A 15,570-nucleotide genomic window follows, 5' to 3' on the forward strand; every position below is an offset into this window, starting at 1 on the left:
AATGGATTGCATTTGTTAAGAAATGTTTTGGCCCGAGTAGCTGGAAGAAAGGAGCTGCCATTTCCGGAGAGGGGGAAAATGGTTGGAGAAGCTGGTTTGTGGTTGAGTAAACTAGCTCCCAGCCCGGGCCTCATATGGACCTGGAGCACCCTCTGCCCAGACTCCAGTGGAGTGCGGAGGAAGGCACACTCACAGCCTGGGCCTTGCCTGGGGCACACATCTGGGCACACATGGGCACTGCCCTAGGACCCCCACAGCCAGGCATATCCACCCATAGCCACAGCCTTGGGGGTCCTTGGGGACTGGGGCTCAGGGGTTGATGGAGCTGAGAAGGGCCTTCTGGTTTACACACCCACCAAGCCTACATCTGGGTCCCTGAGGAGACCCTCAAGGGGACAGGAGGGACATAGGGTGAGAAATCTCTCAGGGAGAGGTTCAGGAAGGGCCGCTGCTGAGTCACAGCCGTGGGTCCCCTATGAGTCAGCACTGGCAGGGGCCCCAGGAACTGGGGGCTGGGGTGGGGTGGGGAGGGCAGTTCCCACGCCAGAAGGAACCAGGCGGCTCGGGCACTGGGGCTTCCCCCACTGACCCTCCCATCCTGTGCTGGGCTCCGGGGGATATTCAGAGGACTTTGGGGTAGGGGTGGGACTAAACACTGGGCCGGGATCCAGGAATCCTCTCTCCTGGTCTGACCCAGTTCAGGAATGCAGAGGCTGCCTGCCAGCCTGTGTTGCAGCAAGAAGGAGTAGAGCTAGACCTTAGAGTGACACGGACATATATACACTACTAAATGTAAAATAGATAGCTAGTGGGAAGCAGCCGCATAGCACAGGGAGATCAGTTCAGTGCTTTGTGTCCACCTAGAGGGGTGGGATAGGGAGGGTGGGAGGGAGACGCAAGAGGGAGGAGATATGGGGATGTATGTATAGGTATAGCTGATGCATTTTGTTATAAAGCAGAAACTAACACACCACTGTAAAGCAATTGTACTCCAATAAAGATGTTTAAAAAAAAAAAAAGAGGGACCACGTGCGAGTGAGGCCTTGGTCGGGATGTCAGTTCTAGGGGCTTTATTTAAGAAGAGCTCCTTTCTTCTGGAGCCCCTGCATCTTGACAGTGGAGATTCCAGCCTGCGGGGTCCAGGCAGAGTCTTCAGCTGCTGGGATGCGGGGAGGGCTGGGAGGAAGAGGGAATTGAGAGCCAGCCTGCCCCCACAGCGGGAGGGCTCTGGAGTCTGCTTCCCCCTGCTGGCAGCTGAGGGAAGCTCAGCAGGCCAGAGAGCTGGCGGGAGAGCTTCTTCAAGCCCATCCTGAAAGCAGATGGGGAAAGTCCTTGGGGAGATTCCCAGCTCTGCAACCTACAGGCTGTGCCTCCCTAGGCAAGAGGCAGTCCCTTTCTGGGCCTCAGTTGCCCATATGTAAAAATTACAATATTCACTTCATTGGCTTGCCAGGAAGAGTCTGAGATGATTGGGATTGAACGAATAAATGTTGTATATTCCAAAACAACCCCCTCCTTTTCAGTTAGAAGGGGGAGGCTACATAAGGGACATCAACAAAGCTGTCCCCACCCACAGAGGCCCAGTTACTACTTACTCTCATCCTCTTCCTTGCGTGGCCCTCTCTTCCAGGGAATTATCCCCCATTTGCGGGGAAGTCAGGTATAGAGTAGGGCTGAACCCCAATAGCCTCTGGTGGGTCCTGGGGACATCCACCCTCCTGGACCAGTTGGAGCTTGGCTTTCTGGGTTGAAACCTGAAGGAAGGGGGGGAGGGTATGAGAAAGGGAGACTTGTCAAGGAGAAAGTGAGGCAGGACTGTGGTGAGGGGGCCCAAAGGGGAGGGGCATGGCCAGGTGGAGCAGGGCCCTGGCCCACAAAGGTTAAGGCCTGGGCTTGGGGATGGGGGGCTTGAAGGTTTCCTTTACCCCTTCTCAGACTGGAGTGGGGGAGAAATAAATCAACTGAATGAGAAATCTGTCAGCTGAGTCCCAGCCAATGGAAGGTCCGGCTGGCACCACAGTCTGCCCTGAGGTGACCTCTTTCCACCAGTCAAGGTGGCCACGGCAGGCAGGGATTGTGTGTATTGTTAGGGAGTATTTGGGGGGGACCTGTGTGCAGATCCCTGGAGGAATCCTCAGCCAGTGTACCTTTCCTACCGTGTGTGCCCATGTACGCGGTGTGTGTGTGTGTCTGCGTGAGAAGATGGGGGCTCCGTGTGAGCAACTCCAGGAAATCAGAAGAGCACCCCCCATGTACAACTTTTGAGTCTACTTCCCGTATGTGACCCGTATACCTAGCCTGTGTGTGTGCCTACACCAGATGGTCCCAGGCACACATATCCCCAAGTGTCCCTGTATTTTGTGTGTCCCTGTGGACCCCTGTGGCCCTGGGGACCTGTCCGGGGGTTTTGTGGGTATGCGTGTTGGTTCTATGGATTCTAGTGTGCCTCTGCGCTTTGTACATGAGTGATTGTGCATACAGTTGTGTGCCTGTGAACTCTGTGTGTCTGCGTGTGCCCCTGAGACTGTGTACCTGTCAGGTCTCTATGGGTTTCTGTTCTGTGTATATATCCGTGTGTTGTGTCTGTGTATATATCCATGTGTGTTGAGGTGCTGTGTGTCAGGTTGTTCCCATGGCTGTGCACCTGATGAATGGGGAGCTGTGTTGGTTTCATGTTTACACCTGTATGTCTGTGTACCTTGTGTACGCCCCTGGGCCTGTGTGCGTGCATGTGTGTGTTCTGGGGCCATTCCTGTGAGTCTGTGTATTTGTGTGCCAGTATTTTCTGTGTGTGCCCCGGGATCCTCTATGTACTATATTTCAGTTCTGAGGACATTCCTCCTGTCCCTTGGAGGTGGTGTGTGTCTGTATCTTGCATGTGTCTGTGTGACCCTGGGTGCCCCTATGCGTGTAGCTGGGTTTTATGGACATCCTTGTGTGGCGGGTGCTCCTGCATGTCCTACCATTCCCGCCGGTGGGGTTGTGTCTGGAAGCCCCTTGCACACCCTTCCCTGTGTTTGTGGTCCGTGTGCCTTTGTGCGCGTTTGCTCCCCCTGCGCCTTTCAGGTCTGCGTGCATCTGGGTTCCTGCGTGTGCCCGTTCGCGCCCCCGTGTCCCCCGCGCGGAGCCCGGGAGCTGCGTCCTGGAGCCCCATGGGCATCCCCTCTTGTGTCCCGGTGCGCCTGGCGGGAGGCCTCGGGGCGCACACGGCCGCGGCTGGACCCACCGCCCGGCACGGCGCGCGGAGGAGGGAGGGGGCGGCGGCGGCGGGGAGCGCGGGCACGTCACCGAGACAGACAGGCGGGTGGGCGGGAGGCGGCGGCCGCGGGTTCGAGCCGGCGCCGGAGCCCCGCGGCCCCCTCCCCCTGCCCGCGGCCTGGGGAGCCCCCGCCCAGCCCCGGAGCCGCCAAAATGCAATTTCCCGTGCAGGCGCCTCGGCTCGGGGGGCTTTTCCGGGAGGGTTTTGGACAGGAGAGGGGAAATGCGGCGGCGGCCCCAAACAAGGTGAGCGCGGGCGCCGGGCGGGCTGGGGGCGCGAGCGGCGCGGGGGCCGCCCACGGGGAGGGGGCGCGGCCGGGCGGGGCGGCGGCGGGACCCGGCCGCAGCCCCCTCGCGCACCTGCTCGCGGACGGGGGGCTGGCGACCCGGCCTCGGCAGCCCGGCCCTCCATTGTTGCGGCGGCTGGGGAAGGGGGGCGGGGAGGCCCCGGCGGCATCTCTGTGTCTCGCCTTCCCGGAGAAGGGGCCCCGGGAGGACCAGACCCCTCCACAGGGGACAGACACACAAGTCCCGAGTGAGCGGGGGCCGCCGGGGGGAGGGCAGGCCGAGATGCCCCTGCGGGGCGGGGAGGCATGATGAGGGTCGTAGGGGCAGTGGTGCCCAGGCCGCCTGACACCTGACCGCGGGAGCCCTGGGACAGGGCGGCGGCGAGCTTTGTTCTTGGGGGCGCCGAGCGGGTGGGGGCCTCGGATATCCGGGACCGGGAGAGGCTCCCGGCCGGCGCGCGCATTCGGGAAGGCGCTCCCGGCCAAGTTCACGGCCGCGCAGGCCTGTGCGGGCCCTGCAGAGACCGATCCCGGCGGGGGCCCCGCTCGGGCCTCGCTGCGGCCGCGGGCCCGGGGCTGCAGCGGCGCCGCCTGCCGGAGCCCCGGCGCCCTCCGCGGGCTCCCCGCCGGCTTGTCATTACCGGCGGCGGCTGCAGGGTATTTACTGGGGCGAAGGTTTGCCAACAGGATCACGCTCTCCAAAAGTGGCCATAAAAAGGAAAAATGGCCCGGAATCCCACTGCTGGGGAGCTCTTTTAAAGCGACAGGGCGCCTTTTACAGGGCCCTCGCCCTGGAGGGCATGAGGTGGGGGGAAGGGAGGAGGGGACGGAGAAGACCCCTCATTGGCTGATGGGAACTGAGAAGTGCCCCCCCACCCCACTACATTTTAGTTCCCCCCATCTCCTTTCCCACCGATTCTCCACCTCCCTGGACCGCTCACAGATACGTTTACAGAGTCACAATTAGATATTCCCAAATCGCTGGTTAAGACCCCCAAATTCACACCCTATACTCCGACGTACCTCATCCCCATTATTACTCACATCACCTGCAAGAACGCTGATGCACACATGCACACACACAGTCACCCATCATAACACTGCCACGTGGGCACACACATCACCCACAATGACGCGGACATCCAGGACTGACACCCGTGAAAAGTGCCACACAGAGAAATGAAGCTGCCACCGACCGCGGTAGACACATGCTTTCATATAACGCTGACACACACATAGTTTTCCATTGCACCCACAGATACTCCTAGGCTCACTGTCCCATGGGCACCCATGGGCTGTCATCCAGAGTAATTGTGACAACCACAGATAGGTAAATGCCCCAACAGAGGTACACATAGACACCATTATTCACAAGAACTTGGACATGCACTCATAGATATCCATGTGCCTGCCCAGGCAAGGACACATCCACAGTCACCCAGGCAACCTGACACACATACACACAGATGGTACAAGGCCTGCACAGATGCTTGACATCCTGACATCGGGTTATAGTATTCTTGACCTACATACATACAGTTAAACTGACCCTCCTAGACACCCATTACAACTCTGTCACCCACAAACAGATATAACACTCCAACAGTACCTACACCCATAGTCACCCACCCTGACACTTGATTATACCCTTGGACACCTACAATATCACTGACCCACAGACAGACACAATAAAACATGTGCACTGAAAATGACATACAGGAAAAGGACATAGGAACATGCAGAAATCCACAGTCACCTGGAAGCCCACAAATCCAGCACTTGCTTATTGAGCATCTGTTATGTACCAGGCACTGTTCTAGCACTGGGGGTAGAAGAGATGAAGATCCCTACCCTCCTGGAGCTGAATGTTTAGTGAGGAGGGTCGGGGGGCACCATAATCGGATGACACAAACCACAGTCACCCCCAGTGACACTGACAGACGCCAGACACCCACGTACACTGGCTCACACATCGACCTGCAATTACCCACGGTTTGCCTGACACACAACCAGAGTCACACTGACATCCATCCACACACAAACAGCAGCCCACAGGAGTGCCGACATGCACGCGCACAACTGGCATAGAGACAGCCGCTCACTGTGGCACACACCCACCTGGACTTACAGACACCCACAGACCCCCTAAAATAGCCCACCAGAGTAGCTCAGACCCCCAAGCCCATCACAGCCCCCCAGTAACAGGCCCATAGGCAGCTGCTGCCTGCATTTTTGCAGATGGAGCCCACAAGCCTCAGTAGAAGTGTCTGAATTTCTCATCAACCTGCCCCAGGTCCCTCCACAGCCCCCAACTCCAACCCAGGGGAGCATTCTCGCCTCCCCCAGTCCTGGCTCCACATCTGGTGGTCTTCAGAAGGAAACTCAGGCTCCTGGCCGACTGGCCGACTTGCCGCCCCCAGGTCTGGGCAGGAGAGACAAGCCCCTTGTCTGAGGACACGGAGTCAAAAGCCTGAGCAGCTGGCAGCGGAGAGGAAGCTGGGCAGACGGCCCGGGGAGGGCAGGGTGGGAACCTGAGAGGCCATGCAGGTATCATGGAAATGAGGGGCCCCCGCCCGCCTGTCTAGACAGCCCGGGCCATCAACAGGACCCCACAGGGGGACCCCTACATACACTGCTACTGCATGTTCCATAATGGGCTCTTTGTCTGCCAGGCCCTGAGCACCTCCTCCCCATGTGCCCCCCCAGGTGCACACACACAAGGGCACAGACACAAGGACAGATGCACACTGGGACACACGCAGGGACACACAAGCCACTAGACACCCCCTGGAAGCCCTGCATCTCTGACCTCATGCTGCCCCCCACCCCCCGGCCCCGCCACCCTGTTCTTCAACTTGACAGCAGAGCTGCTTCCATCCATTGCCTGCCCATCTGGCTCCAGTGGGACCTCTAACCTCCGACCCTGACCCCCAGACCCTGTGCCAGCTGCCCTGCCTTCCCGGAGCTCAGGATGGGGGTCGGGGTGGGGATAGGCTCAGGGTCAGCATGGCTTCTGACAGGCTGCCCGCCACGCCAGTCATTCTCAGCCCCCTGCCCAGACAGACCCTCCCAGCTGGGGTGTAGGGTCCCAGGGATAAGGATGAGGAAGAAGCAGGCCTTGAAGGGCACCCCTGCTTTGCTCCAGGGCCCGGGGTTGGGGGTGGGAGGAGACAGCTCCCTGCCTCCTACCCTGCTGGGCTTCAAAGTCAGACTGGAGGCCCAGTCAGCCCCCAAGAAGGCCTCAGGACACTTGGCGGGAGGAACAGTCAGCGCCCTGCTTAAGGGCCCCAGGTGCAGACAGTGAGATGCAGACAGACCAGAGGCCGCCTTTCACCAAAGGGCAGCCCCGGACATGTCTGTCCTACAGGTGGACAGACAAAGAGGGGAGATCAGGTGTAAAGGGCCAGACACACACAGGCGACCCGAGACAGCCAGAGACGGCGCACACAGCAGGGCTGGGGACCCAGACAAATACCCGCCTGTGAGGGACACAGTCAGACCCAAACAGGAGGACCCAGACAGACACCGAGGGCGGGAAGCCAACACTCACCATGATGAAGGGAGACAGTCAGACCCCAGGTTGTGCCCAGACAGCCCCTCCCCCATAGGATGAGTCTGGGCGCTGCCCGCCTCCCACCCCTCCCCTTGGCCCGAAGCCCCGCCCCCTTGCCCCGAAGCCCCGCCCCCTTGCCCTAGCCCCACCTTCACTGGAACTTACCTCTTAGGTAGGTCAAGGTCAGAGCCCCCCGGGAAACCTGTGAGGAGGCACAGAAGGAGCAGCGGTGTCATGGGAGCCCCCCACCCTGCGCAGTGTGGCCAGAGTGCCTCGTGCCTGATGACCCCGCATTCTAGCCTCGTGGTCGTTAAGAACAAAGCTTTTTAGGAGCTGCCGAGAGACTTCTGTTCCAGACTCTCAGAGCCTCATCTTCCTCAGCGATAAACTGGGTATCCTAATAATAGGGTGATGTATATAAAGCATTATTATTATTACCCCTCCTCTCTCCATATTCTGCTTGTTACAACCGCCATCTTCAAAGCAAGACCCCCCCCCCCGCCACACGCTCCCTGAGAAGGTCCTGTATACCCTGTGCCTGAATGGGGCCCTGCAGGCCGGGTGGATGGGCCACGGGAGAGGGCGCCCCACCCGGAGCTCCAGACAGGGGTGGGAACGTGACTGGACCCCGGCCCACGGTGGGCGAGAGGGCGGGCTCTGGGGAAGGGACTCCATGAGGTGGGGGAATTTCAAGGAGTGCGGGTCTTGCGGGGGGCGGGCTCCGAGGGGGTCCGGTTTGGGGGAAGGTCGTGCCAGGGCGGACCTTTGCGGGGTTGAGCTCCAGGGAACGGCCTTGGGGACTCCGTAGGGATGCGGGCCCTGGGGGTCTAGGCAGGCGGACTTTAGAGATCCTAGACGGCGGGGTTCTGGAGCCTTGGGCGCTCCCGGAGCCAAAAATAGATGGGAAGTCTGCGACTGGGGGGGCCCTGAGGGCGGGGCCCAGGAGCGGGTCTTAAGGGAGCTGGGCTCTTTGAGAACCGGCTTAGGGGGCGGGTTTTACGGAGGTTGAGTTTTGGGGGCGGGCCACATGGTAGTCTATCTGGGCGGGCTTCAGAGGGAGGGTCCTAGGGACGTGCAATTTGTGGGTGGGCTTTGAGGGGGCGGGTCTTGGGGGAGGGGCCTGAGTCTGTGGCTTCTGAGGGGCGGGTCTCTGGAGGCAGTCTCTAGGTGGGGATCTCGGGGGTGGGGCTTTAAGGACTGCGCTGCCTCAGGCCGCCTCTAAGGAGGGTCGTTTTGGGGTTCACTCAAGCTCAGCACCCCTGGGGGCCCTAATCCACCTTAGGGTTACGCCAGGGGGTTCATCCTTTGGGGCTCGATATTGCCCTCAGTGAAATGGGAGGGGACAGGAAATTTGAAGTCCCCTCCCAGACTGTCCTCGGAGGGCCCCAGACCCAGGTGGGGGGCGGTCTCCCCTGAGACTGCGCGTAGGGGCACCCGAGGGGGCGGGCACCCAACTCTGCGCAGCCCCTAGAGGGAGGGACTGGGGGCCCTGTTTGCGGGTGAAGAAATGCGGAGGGGGCAGCATCTTGACACAATCAGAGCCGAAGCAGGGATTTGACCGCAACCCATTTCGAGGCCCGAGGGTGAGCGAACCCGCACCCCGTATTAACGGGGCAACCCTCGCGTGTCTGTGCGCTTGGGTGCTTACCGCCACAAGGGCCTGAGTTCAGATGCCCAAGACCCTGCAGTCAAGCGGGCAACCTGTGGTCCTCTGTGGTCCTTTTGCTTCGCCCCTGTCCGAAAGTCCCGCAAGTGGACCTGCGGGCGGGGCCTGCCTGCTAGCGGCCCCACCGCCGGCCAGAATTTGCAAAGTGGAGACTGACAACCCCTGGGGGTTCTTGTGATTCAGAAACAATTGTGCCCGGAACACGATGAAGCTCACCGAAGGTATTACATTGTATTAAAATGTCTTGTTTATCCCTCTGTTGAATCGATGTCCCCGGGGCAAGAACCACTTGGCAGCCAGACATCTTGGGGCCACTAGGAATCCCTCTTCTGCCTCTCACTAGCGGTGCCCTACGGGCCTCAGTCTCCCAAACTGACAAATGGAAGTTATATGCACCTCTCAGGGCCGTTTTGAGGATGCTTTGGGTAAATGCATGAAAAGTTGAGCCCAGCGCCCAGAACTGCTACATTTACATAGCAAAGGCAACATAAATATCTACTGTTATTATTATTTATATTTATCTCCTGCTTTTTCCGGTTCCCGGAGCAGAGTTGGCACCTAATAACTATTTGCTGACTTAATGATTCTGTAAGTTCCTTATTCCCTCCCCTCTCCTCCCTCACCCCATCCAGTTCCCTCACCCCCACCCAGCCTCCACTCCCCAAGAAGTTGCCAAGGGTTTGGGGGAACATTCAACCTGTCGGTGAGTTTGGGCAGCTCAGGCAAACCATCGACCGTTGAGTGGACCCCGAGGCCTGGAACTGCCGTCCACCCATCACGACCCCCACCTTCCAGATCTGGGGGGGGCCAGGGGATCCTGAACACATCCCCTCCCTTAGGCCACAGCGAAGGTCACAATCAACATTCATTGTTGTCGGTGGGTTGTGAGGACGGAGGCCAGACCCACCGAGGGATGAATGTCACTGTGTCTGGGCCGGGCACAGCCTAAGGGGAATGGGATGGGGAAAAAAACCCACCCTGGACTCCCCCCCAAAATTGCTCAGCCAGTACCTGACCCTGACCCCAGCCTCTCACCCCTTGGTGAGGGCTGGTGTCTGGGATCCTTACAGGCACAGGCTGGATTTGGAGAATAAATCCTGGAGGTCTGGGGGCATGAATCACAGGCTCAGGGCTGGGCAGCTGAAAAACCTTTGTGAAAGAGATTAGTGAGCCCCGCTTCCTTCCGGAAGGCTCAATAAAGTTTTCTTGAATGAATGGATGACTGAGGTGGGTAGGCAGCATAACACCTCTTCTCTGCATTCAAGTCCCGGGCCCAGCTTTCTCACCCTCCTTGCCTGGTACCCGCAGACCCCTGCTTTACCTTCAGTTGCCCACCTAGCACCTTGATGCCAGTTGATCCTTCCACCTGCCCATCTGTGCCCCACGTGGGTGACTCCTGGGCACACCTTATCCTCCGGAGACTGAGCTGAGGTCTCATCTGAGGGGGAGATCAAGGCACTGGCGAATGCTAGGGGTCCCCCCATTAGCCCAACTTGTGCCTGTGCTCTCCTCCACCCCCCCATAATGTTTTGCCTCACCCCCTTTCCACCCCAGGACCAGGATGAGCTGGTCCTAAGGCTCCCCAACACCTAAGGCTCCGGTGGTAACTGCTAACTGCGTGGGGAGGCAGGCTTTGGTGCTTATCTTTGTGAATAACCCCAGGGGCAGGTGGTTTCATACCCCAGTCTGTTCATCCATTAAATGCTTGGATCCACTGAAAAGGGGTGTGAAAGCTCCCTGAGGGTGGCCAGAGCTGGGAGCCTTGGTCCTTATCCCCCGACCCCATAAGCCAGGCCCATCGTCCTTCCAAAGACAGTTGGAGCATCAGCAGCTCCCCAACCCTTCCCAAAGTGCGCAGGGGTACCCGGCCCCTCCCCCAGCCCAGGAGCAGGAAGAAAGAAGTTACTAAGTTACTGGTTACATCAATGCTAGTCTGTCGGGTGGGGCTTCCAACCCTCCCACCCCCATCACCCTGTGGGGCAGGAGAGGCAGGCAGGCTCTAAGGAGGGGTCGCCCTCCCAATGCCCTCTGGGTGGGGTGTGTGGTTCCATATTATTGGTGCCCCCTGCAGCCTGTGTCTTGTCACCCCCCCCCCCTCACCTCCAGCCCACCCAGAGACCATGCATCCCCTTGGCAGGTGCATTTTTGGGGGAGCGGCAGCAAGCCCCCCTGTGACAATAAGGAACCTCCTACAGCCTGCTCCTCCCTCTTCACACCCCCTTGGAGGTATAAGAAGGGAACTGACAGCCCAGACTGCTCGGCTCCAGAGAGGGGAAGGGGGGGTTAAGAAGGCAGGTGTAGAAAGACAAGCTTTGGGGCGGCTGGGTTTCTTCTCTCTCTGCCCCTCCGCCTGACACACGGTGTCCAGCCATGGGGACCTTCAATCCATGGACAGATTACCTGGGTTTGGCACGCCTGGTGGGGGCTCTGCGTGGGGAAGAGGAGCCTGAGACCAGGCTGGACCTCCAGACAGAACCAGTGCCAGGACTGGAGGGTCAGACACCCAGCCCGGAATCCTCACCAGCTCCTGAACGCCTGTGCACTTTCTGCAAGCACAACGGCGAGTCCCGGGCCATCTACCAATCCCACGTGCTCAAGGACGAAGCGGGCCGGGTGCTGTGCCCCATCCTTCGAGACTACGTGTGCCCCCAGTGTGGTGCCACTCGCGAGCATGCCCACACCCGCCGCTTCTGCCCGCTCACCGGCCAGGGCTACACCTCCGTCTATAGCTACACCACCCGCAACTCGGCCGGCAGGAAGCTGGCCCGCTCGGACAAGGCGAAGACGCCGGACTCCGGACACCGCCGAGGAGGAGGAGGAGCCTGTGCAGGTGGCTGGGGGGACTCGAGGAGGGGGGTCTGCCCTGGGCTGAGCCCCTAGGGGCCTTTGTGAAGTGGGTTAACCCCTGGGGTCACCCACTTCAGAGGGTTGGGGGGTGATAATCCATGTAGACAGCTTAGAACAGTATTCTAGAACTGTTGCCCTACGCGGGTAAGCTGGGGATGGGGTTCCCTGTGTGGCCTTGGGCAAGGCACTCTCCCTCTCTGGGCCTGTAAGGGAAACACCGTCCTTTTCCAGGCGCGGTGTGATCTAGCAGGGAGGCTGTGGGGACTACTGATGGGATCTGGGGACAGGTACAGCAGGGGCTCCAATCCGGCTTGGCACGTGGGAGCTGTGTGACCAGAGGGAAATGGCTCAGTTAGAGAAACTGAGCCTCACTTTTTCACTCATTCACCAGATAGTCTTTGAGGCTTGCCCTGTGCCAAGCGCTGGGCTGGGCTTGGCCCGCCGTGGTAGATGGGAGAGTGAGAGTTAAAACACAGGCATGGGGGAGTCTAGAGGAAGCACCTGATCCAGGTGAAGGGGTCCAGGAGGTCTTCCTGGAGAAAGTGACTTCTGGAAGCCTAATTCAGTTTGGTGGAGCGCTGAAGTGGAGCCCAGGCAATGGGGCTCGTTTAGGAACTTAGTGAAGTTCGGTGTGTCTGGGATAGAGTATGTGTGCATGTATGTCGGAGGGGAAGGTGTCAGAGATTTCAGGGACGGCAAAAGGACCTGTAGGTCCTTGCTGGTCACCTTAAAGGGTTTGGACTTGAGTACTAGGGAGCCAAGGAAGGGACAAGACCGGGTCTGCATGTGTTGGACTGTGAATGTGTAAGACCGTGGCTAACGGGCTGGACCGTGGGAACGGATTTGAAGGTGTTGGAAGAGCCTGGTCCTCCAGGCAGAGGTGTTCAAGGCGGCGAAGAGGGAGAGTCCCAGCGCCTGGGGAAACGTCAGTTTGGAGGGAAGTACCATGAGTTTGCTGTGTGTGAATCAGCCACTGGCTGAGGCTGAAGTTTAGAAGCGAGATATGGCTGAAGCCTCCCTGAGGTCTAAAAGGCTCTCCCCACACTGCAAGGCCCACCACATAGGGCGCTCCCCCCCCCCATCTTGCTCATCAAATGTGGATTCCAGTTCTGCAGGTCTGGGTGAGGCTTGAGTATCTGCATTTCTAACCAGCTCCCCCTGACGCTGCCATGCTGCAAGGCCACAGACTGGCAGGCCTTGAGTAGCTCTGTCTTAAATGGCAGCAGTTATTATTACAGATGAGAAAGACCTCAGTTTCTGCAGGGTTTTAAAAGAGAAATCCGTTTTAGCAACTTTCATTGCCTTTGAGGAAGTCAGCAACAGAGAAGACAGGTCTGACCGGGCGGTACCCCCGCCCATTTGGGTGCCCGGTGTGGGTACTGCCTTTCCTATCAGACTGTGAGCCCCTGGGGAAGTCACCGGGTGGGAGGACCCCTCCCTATCCCGGCAGCTGTGCAGTGAACATCTGTTAGAAGAGACTGCCTCCAGGAGAAGATAGTATTCCCTATGAGGTCTGACGAGGTCCAACTGGGAGAGGTGGGAAGCTGAAGGGATGCAAAGGTGGTGGTCTCAGAGTCTTCCTTTTTTCCCCTCAAGTCCGAGAGAACAGGAAAACTTGCCTTCGCGGGCGTGAGGGGTGGGGTGGGGGAAGCCCTCACCAGGATATTGGCACAGAAGGGCTGCCTGAGGCCGTCCTCCCAGGTAACCTGGGTGTAACAAACCCGGGGTTCCCGGAGCCCTGCGGCCGCGAGGAGGCAGCACGGCAGGGCTGAGTTGGAGTTTCTGCGCTTTGTGTCTGGCTCTGGGTCCCACCTGGGGCTGCCCTGGGCCGGGAGTGTCACAGGGGTGCTATTCCAGAAATAGCCTGCAGGTGGCGCCAGAGCCATGACAGCCCTGCAGGTTGAGTCGGTACTTCCGGAGCATTGAATCATCCCTGTTATTAAATGTTTTTCTCCTCCCCTTCTGCTTTTAAAATCCAGGTTCCAAAGGTGCTGGGAATCCTTCTGGAACTACCCCCTCTTCCTGCTGTCCCTTCACTTCTGCCTAAGGAGGCTGGCGCGGGCAGGACGGGGTTGCTGCCTTCACCTGGGGTTGGGGACCCAGGCCCACTGGAGGCTGGATTTCAGGGAAGACTCACCCTCCGAGGATCCGCCCCCCAAGCCCTGCCCCCATCCTGAGGGCCTGGCAAAGGAGCCCCGTCTGGGAGCACAGCCCAAAGAGTGCCCCGACCCCCTCACGGAAGGAGGTGGTTCTCAGGCACCCCGGCCCTCCTTACCCAGCGCTGGGCACCCAGTCAGCTCTCAATAAATGTTTATGAATGGATCAGTGTCATAGCAGGCCCGGTCTTGGGACGAGGTAGCGTGAACTGTGCCAATGGGGCTGGGGACCCTCCTCTCCTGGCTCATCCCTTACCCCCACGTTACTCTGACCTCCACATGCCCAAACTGCTGTTTGGATTGCCATTTACCCTGGGGCCCTGGGGTGAGCTGCTTTGTGCTGAGAAATGGGAGTGGGCACCACAGGGCAGCGATGGGGTTCTGAGGGGTCGCCCCAGCCTGGCACTTCTGAGCAGGGCACTTGCTGCTGGGTTGGTGCCATGAGGCTGTTTCTGTGACGCTTCGTGTTTGCGAACTCTTCCAGCCACCCCTTGCATATTGACATGTCAGATGGAATCCCCTACACTGGAGGTGGGGGCCTGACTTGAGGGGGCAATGGAGAGACAGAGGTTCCCCCCATCACTGTCCTCACCTAGGAGGCTCTTAGTGAACGTATAGGTCACCATCGATGCCCCAGCAACTGGGGGCCATGGAGTCACAGGCAGGCCCTTCAGAGCAAGGGAAGGACTTCTGGGCTGGGGCAGGGGTGGGGTGGGGAGCTGCAAGGAATGGGCATATGTCCAGAGGGGGTTGGGCCAGGCGAGGCCATGGGTAGGGGGCACCACAGAGGTGATTTGGCTGTGCTTGGGCAGGAGTGGGTGGGGGGTGGAGATCCATCCCCACCCAGGAAGTATGATCTGGTCCTTCTGGGGAGCTGTGCTTGGGGGGATCCCCATCCCCCGTCTGTCTCCTGCACCCCCACATCTTGTTCCCCCAGCCTCCCAGGGGCAGCAGGTGACAAGTGCCTATCCACATCCCTCCCCCAGTCTGAAGGCTGGCCTGAGGGCCCGGTCTCCACCCCCAGCCGACAAGGTCTCCCAGGGTTGAGTGGGGGCAGGATTTGGACTTCCCAGGATTTGCCCTTGGCTTTTCCACTTGAACTGGGACCTGAGGCCACCCAAGAGGAGGGCTGGGGTGAGCCGGGGATGGGAGACGGCCCTTGAAGACAGCCTGCTGCCCAAGCTTGAAAAGGAGAGGGAAGAAGAAAGAAGACACAGAGGAGGCCTCTTTAGCAGCCCCAAGAGTTTCAGATTGAGTCAGGGGACACAATCCCCCAGCCACCCCCAGGTGTCTGCAAATGCTAATTGTATAAGCCAGAGCTGCTGGGGCGTGAGACACAGGGAACTGGGTGACTGGGCACGTGCTGGAGGGTTCAAGGAAGTAGCTGCACATCCAGCAGGCAGAAGGGTTGGGGGACCCTGACCCACCTTGCTCCCTCGCAAATGGGGTGTCCCAGGGTATAAAAAGGCGGTGGGAGGGGGCCCTGCCTTGGCTGTAGGAGTTAGGGTGCAGGAGCCACAGGCAGAGCAACAAATTAAAGTGTTGGGTGTGGTCCATCTCGTGGTGACTTATTTAATAGAAGCACGTCTTCTGCAAAATGGGTTTGACAGCAGCACCCGGGACTGCTTATGACAATGTGACATCACTGGGGCTGTGGTATGGTTTGGTGGGATGGTGTGTGCAATGCCTGCCCTCAGCACCCTCCAGGCAGTAGCTGTGTCTGCGTCAGTAACATTCCCCCAGGGATGTGTCCTTCCGGGCCAAGGCCTCCAGGCAGCTTGTCCCACGGAGGACAGGCGAAGC

General features: G+C 59.2%; 1 protein-coding gene across 1 annotated transcript; it reads left to right on the forward strand.

Moving 5' to 3' along the window:
- Positions 1–11,116: 11,116 nt before the first annotated feature.
- NANOS3 (nanos C2HC-type zinc finger 3) lies at positions 11,117–13,800 on the forward strand. The gene is made up of 2 exons (XM_059919803.1): positions 11,117–11,594; positions 13,591–13,800. The coding sequence occupies exons 1-2, from the start codon at positions 11,135–11,137 to the stop codon at positions 13,656–13,658; spliced, it is 528 nt and encodes a 175-aa protein (XP_059775786.1). The 5' UTR covers positions 11,117–11,134; the 3' UTR covers positions 13,659–13,800.
- Positions 13,801–15,570: the final 1,770 nt, after the last annotated feature.

This window comes from Balaenoptera ricei, chromosome 3 (genome assembly GCF_028023285.1).
Source record: "Balaenoptera ricei isolate mBalRic1 chromosome 3, mBalRic1.hap2, whole genome shotgun sequence".
NCBI lineage: Eukaryota > Metazoa > Chordata > Mammalia > Artiodactyla > Balaenopteridae > Balaenoptera > Balaenoptera ricei.